Source organism: Anopheles aquasalis, chromosome 2 (genome assembly GCF_943734665.1).
Source record: "Anopheles aquasalis chromosome 2, idAnoAquaMG_Q_19, whole genome shotgun sequence".
Classification (NCBI taxonomy): Eukaryota; Metazoa; Arthropoda; class Insecta; order Diptera; family Culicidae; genus Anopheles; species Anopheles aquasalis.
In genome coordinates, this window is record NC_064877.1 from 58,713,427 (window position 1) to 58,719,805 (window position 6,379).

Here is a 6,379-nt window from a genome sequence, read left to right on the forward strand (position 1 = left end):
GGTTGTATCAGGGAAAGACTAGGTGCAACGGGCAACAGGCGGCCAACATACGGTAAGCAGGCAACGTATTTATTTTTTCCCTTGTGCTTGGAATTGTTGTTGTATTTCGTATGCTAGACTTCGTTGCGTTACTTTCTTTTCTCGACCCGACGCCTTATGCTTCTATTCTGGAAAAACAACTGATGTAATGTAAAGCAAGAGAGTAACTATTACGCTGATGTTGGAAAACTAAAACTGAATCAGTTCAGAACTTTATCTCCTTGCACACCATGAGGACAACAGCGAGGGATTGCCGTTCCGTGCCAAATGGAAAACAGATTTGTAATAACATGCATAATAAAAAAAACATACAGATTTGCAATAAAATAAAATACTTATTTTATTTAGTGATCGATTGCAATTTTATTCCTATAGTAATCAATAAATTCCGCTGTTTGCAATGCATTTCGATAAGCTATCCCAGAATCATGCTCACAATTCCCGTATCATCATCCTGGTGAAGCTCAGCGGATGATGTCCGTTAGGAGTTTTGAAACGGAACCACCAATTTGATTTCACATCGACAGTATTCTTGTACCGACCGTTCAAATTCGAGTAGCCACCACCAGAACCATACCACCAAGCACCTTCATAACGAACGGCGAAATGGTACTCGGGTCTGCCGTCATTATTATGATCTTTTGTACAAAACTTCCTCCCCTTTTCATGGTACGATAATGAGTCACCTGCCGTGCCACTATACGATCCCAGGGATTTTAATTCGTACTTTTCACTCTCGCTCCCTACTTGGAACGCATTGTAGCGAGCGAACCCGTGGTTTCCTTCAAAGTCTGCCATCTCGATTACGATTTCATGTGCACGGGCAGTTGTGAGTTGATGAATTCGCTCCAATCCGAGCCAAAATTCGCTGTGCAACTGGCCAAAACCATCTCGGTATTCGGCCCAGTTCCGATAGAAATCAACGGAACCATCAAACCGATGCTGCATTACAATCCAGCCTCCTTCGTATTTCTCCTGCTCACAATAAACGTTGAACGGTGCACTGTTGTTGTTTACGCTGATAAGATACACTCCCGAAACTTTCGTTGGCACGTTCCTACAGGATGAGTAAGAAGGTAACTTTACTTTGTTCGGTGATGTAGTTGTTGCAGTTGGTGACGTTTTCTCGTGACATTTCTGGTTCCGTTCCATCTGTTCCCGGTGTTGATCCAGATCTGATTGAAGTTTGAATAATTTACGATCGATGTAGCTTAATTTAGTCATTATAATCTCCAGCCCAAATCCGGAAATTCTTCCCGCTGACGGTGCTTTTACGGTGTCGTCGGTGTGCTCTGGGGATTTGTTAGTTGCCCCTGCACTCAATGCAGCACAAAATAATAAGAAACAAATGGACAGCTTCATTTTGAGAGTATGAAGCTGTCGTTGTTACACCGAGTCGATTGCAGGTCGAGTTGGGACTATTATCCAATGCTTTTCTGAACCGGATTTTATACTGTGTCTTATCCTCTACCAGCACAAGGTTTATCGTAAGTTTGATAATAAGCAAATTGGAAGAACGCACCGCATCCAGTGGAATTATAATTCAACACCACTGATTTGCTTTACCACAAACTCGAGCCAGCGTGCTGAAAGGAGACCCGGTTTATACGTTTGATGACCGTCTTGTTGACGATAACGATTGTTTTGCTATGACGACCGCTTATCAGTAGCATTTCACGGTCTCGGTCATGCAACCGCAGTAGATATCGGCAGTTCGTGCAGAAACGAGTTCACCGCCTGGCTGATAACCGCTACAATTCTTTGCGATCGTTGATACTTTTGTGGTGTGAGACGAACTGGGGTATGTTTGGATTAATATATTTTAGTTATTAGTCACCTACGAAGTATTTCCATGGTAATGAATTGTCCGTGCACCACGCAAAGCAAAATTAGTCTAGTTCAGATGAATTTGCTGCAGCCGATGGTGCGGCTTGCAACAGACTCACCTAGAGTTTTCGAATAAACTGCATTTTTGGGCAATCGAACTGCATCATGTTTCACTCCAAAATCATGATTTTTTTTCGCAATATTTGATCAAAATAATTCATACAATAATCTGTACATAAACGGGATAAGGGTAGGAAATAAGATGCTTTAAAGAAATGGATGAATTTATAAGACAGGTCAATAAACCCTTGTCACAATTCCACCAGCATTCGATCACTATTAAACTATAAAAAAACAAAACAAAAGTAATTAGGAGAAGCTTAGTTGAACCCATTTGTAAATCAACCTTGATGTACTATCTACTATATTCAAAATAAACGCAATAATTGGTTAAAAAAGTCCCATTTAAAAAACATGAAAACAAACCAAGTATTGGTTGGTAAAAGTTACAAAAGATGTGCGTGGAGAAGGGTTTACCTGAACTGACTTCCAATAGCGGCCGGAGTGGTCCTAAGCTGCTCTGCATCCACTTCCTTCCATCTGGACGGCAACCAAGAGGAAGGCGATTCATTTCATGGTACTCCTTGATGATGCGTCCAGTAGCATTTCCGAATAAAGTGATTCGATACCAGTGTTTGTGGTTCTCACTACTAACACCTCCTGCACTCTTTCACGGCCCTCCGGCTTGAATTTAAGTCCCCGCGCCTTCCACCTTTAAAACAAACACCAAATTACAGTCGTAATAATTGCAGCGTGAATTACCTTCCGGTTTGTTTGTTTGGTTGTTTGCTTTATGGCGTTCCCAATTTAATGCACCATTACTATGGAGATGCGGTGTTACCCGTCACACACTTTTCGCACACATTATCAACACTTATTTAGTGATGCCGCTTCAACTCGTTCCCGTGCCTCTTCACGACCCAAACGTGCTGGTGGAAAGAGGAGAGTGGGCATTAAAAACGTTATGCAAACTCGGAAACTCCTTTGCACTGCAGGTTTTGCACAGCACAAAAGCAAACAAACGCAGCTGCAAAGCGCAGCTTCCCATCCCCAACAATGCAATGGTCGGTCCGCTTGGCGGCCGCCGTCGAATTGCATCGCTGGGAAGAAGAAGTATGCCCCATTTGAATGGTCCTCAAAGCAGCTTCTCGAGTGTGGTGCCATGGGGTGTGTGCTTTTATGCGATGCTAGGCTTCCCCGTTACGGATTATATCTCGGGAGGATGTATGTTTATTTGAATTTTATTCTTTTCGCTCGCTCATCGGATATCCACTCCTTTCCCTCGCAGACGAGAGTAGGATAAGTGGTTTGTGGTCCGCGTAGGATATTAAAACAAACACTTGCTGCACAGCATAATGATGCATCGCATGAGCGGCATCGCGCCGGTGCCGGTGCTGCATTTCAAATCCATTTCTTTCCTTGCCGGGTTTGCGTGCTAGTGCGTCTATTTTCTCGCCGTTGCCTTTTCCTGGAGCATTGGAGTGAAGACAGTTCCGCATGGTGGAAGTAGTGACTGATTTATGTCTTAATTTGAATGGCAGAACGATGGTCCACTGGCCAGAGTGATATTTAAAACAGAAGGGTCTGGAGAGGGATGCAGGTTGTGGCGGGATCGTGGTCACGTGTCACGGGGATGATTTACGGTACATTCGACGAGCAGCATTTCATTTCATCTCGCCGAATGGAATGGACGTTGGTGCAGTAGGGTTTGTGGTTCCCATGTAATGGCAGTTCGGCCACGTGGCCACATGATAAGCTGATGCTGGTTGCTGTTAACCGCATTCCACATAAATTAAATGTCACTCCCGGGTGTGACGGGTTGGGTTGCGTCCGCTAATCAAAACTCCAACTGCGCCGGCCCGGACCCTCGCCCAGAGTGCTGACAGACGTGTTAACCGATGCTTCCTCTCCATGAAACAAAAAAAAAAACCACGAACAGAAAACCATCCTGTTCACGGGGTGGGGGTGTCGTGGGATTGCACAAAAAAAAATGGCGGGGATTTTCCACAACCCCGATGCAAACCGATTTGCTCCGGTGTCGGATCCGATCCCCTTCCCACCGCGAAACCGGGCGCTGAGTGATGTCAATTGAATTATCCGATTTTTATGGTTTTATATGGAATGCAGCGCCTATCTATGCGTAGGCTCCCTCAAACCCTCATCCCCCATGGTGCGACACCAGGAGCAATATCCTAAGCCCCTTGTGGGCAGTAACACGTGGGAATGGCAGCAATGGCCCGCGGCGGTACCCGGTAGCCACTTATAACCCGATTCAGAATTTATGTGCGGTCGATGTCCGCACAGTTGGTGAGCATGGCCATTCGGCCGGTGGAAACGGTTTTTTCGGACCGGCAGCGATGTTGTTCACCTGCCCACCACCTTTTCTTCTTCCTTCTGCTCCTGATGCTGTGGAACGATTTTCCTGTGGCCCTGTGTAAGCCGGATTATCGTTCTGCAGGGTGGGTTTCGGGTTTCCATCAAACAGTAGAAAGGCAAAAAGGGGTAGGTGGGAAGCCCACACTCGAACACTTGTGTTATGTGCTTTTGTGTGAAAGAGAAAGAGAGAGGGAAAATAAATATGAATCGTTTTTACACTTCAGCACCACTTAAACACTGCACTGCACTCCGCTCAATTGTTTTCAATCAGTTCAACAAATCGGAATCTGTAGGTCTCGGTGAAGCGTGGCATGTGAACGGTGTTATCGAGCACACCAACTAGGTGTCAGGTTTTAGAGGTAGCTTAGCGGATAGCAAATAGATCAATTTAGTTTTGATACTTTTCAATAAACTAGGCTTTTATTCAGTTCACAATGCACCGATCGATAAGTTACATCAGAATCATTCTCACAGTTCCCGTATCATCATCCTGGTGAAGGCCAATGGATTATATCCAGTTTTGAAACGGAACCACCAATTTGATTTTAAATCGCTGGTTTTCTTGGCTGTGTACGGTCCGTTCAAATTCGAATAAATGGCCCCAGAACCGTGCCACCAAGCCCCTTTATAAAGAACAGCATAATGATACACGGATTTGCCTTCGTTGTTCCGATCTTTTGTAGAGAACTTATTCCTATTTCGATGTGAAAATGAGTCACCTGCCGTGCCACTATACGATCCCAGGGATGTTAATTCGTACTTTTCACTCTCGCTCCCTACTTGGAACGCATTGTAGCGAGCGAACCCGTGGTTCCCTTCAAAGTCCGTCATCTCGACAATCAATTCGTGCTTACGAGCTGACGTGAGTTGATGAATTCGTTCCAATCCGAGCCAGAATTCCGTCGCCAAGTTACCAAAACCGTCGCGGTATTCGGTCCAGTTCCGATAGAAATCAACGGAACCATCAAACCGATGCTGCATTACAATCCAGCCTCCTTCGTATTTCTCCTGCTCACAATAAACGTTGAACGGTGCACTGTTGTTGTTTACACTGATAAGATACACTCCCGATGTTTTAGATGATATCTCTTTGCACGAAGATGGCAGCGTAGGCTTCAGCGTTGTTGCAGGGATTGGTTTTATTGTGGGGGTAATAGTTGTTGTTGTTCTGGGTGCTATTGTAGTCGATTGAGTAGTCGTAGGAGTTGATGGTGTTATTGGTGTTGTAGTTGTGATACTTGGTTGCTGGGCTGGTGACGATGTGGGCGTCTGACAATCCGGAATGAGCGTGTTGAAGCAAAGCCATCCCTGTTTCAGGGGTTTGTATGGCGAATGGATCTGTTTCTGGTTCAGCATTTGTCCCAAATTTGCTTCTGACGTCGGTGTTTCCTGGATGGTGTCGGTGTGCTCTGGGGATTTGTTAGTTGCCCCTGCACCCAAAGCAGCACAAATCAATAGAAAACAAATGGACAGCTTCATGTTGCGAGTATGAAGTTGTCGATGTAACACCAAGCCGATTGCAGGTCGAGTGGGAACTAACAAGAAAAGCTTTTCTGAACGGTATTTTATCTCAATCATTCCCTCTACCAGCACACTTTGAGGGAAACCCCTGACCGGTGCTATGGAGGCATTCGCATGATAAGCAATTGGAAGAGCACACGCTTTTGCGCTCGCGAGCGATTTGCTTTACCACTTTCATTCGTTCATTCGTCATCAACGGTCATCAACTTCTTGTTGACGATGGCGATTGTTCGGCTATGACGACCACTCGCAAAAGCGACCGAGAAAAAAAACATAAATGCGCATCTCCATCATTATCAATTAATTGTTGTTTCACCGGTTTTAAATTTCTTATTCAATTAACCGAAGATGGAATATAAAATTCAGCTGACTTGGTATTGCGCCAGATACATGGGACGATCATAATTGCCACGAAATGGCTTTGTTCAGTGCTCACTGAATGGCGCTGTTGGTGCTGATGCTGGACCTGCAGCTCACCGCAAACCATACGCCAGCACCGCGACCACCACAAACGCCACAGCGCAGTTAATGAATTGTCAATCAATCAGTGAAAGCT

At 45.0% G+C, this 6,379-nt stretch overlaps 2 protein-coding genes across 2 annotated transcripts; both read right to left on the reverse strand.

Annotated features, from left to right (window-relative positions):
- Positions 1–471: 471 nt before the first annotated feature.
- LOC126576072 (fibrinogen-like protein A) lies at positions 472–1,401 on the reverse strand. Its single transcript, XM_050237172.1, has one exon. It carries the CDS (start codon positions 1,399–1,401, stop codon positions 472–474), a length of 930 nt encoding a protein of 309 aa, XP_050093129.1.
- A 3,308-nt stretch (positions 1,402–4,709) lies between these two features.
- Positions 4,710–5,781, reverse strand: LOC126576077 (fibrinogen-like protein A). The gene has a single exon (XM_050237185.1). The coding sequence runs from the start codon at positions 5,779–5,781 to the stop codon at positions 4,771–4,773; it is 1,011 nt and encodes a 336-aa protein (XP_050093142.1). The 3' UTR covers positions 4,710–4,770.
- Positions 5,782–6,379: the final 598 nt, after the last annotated feature.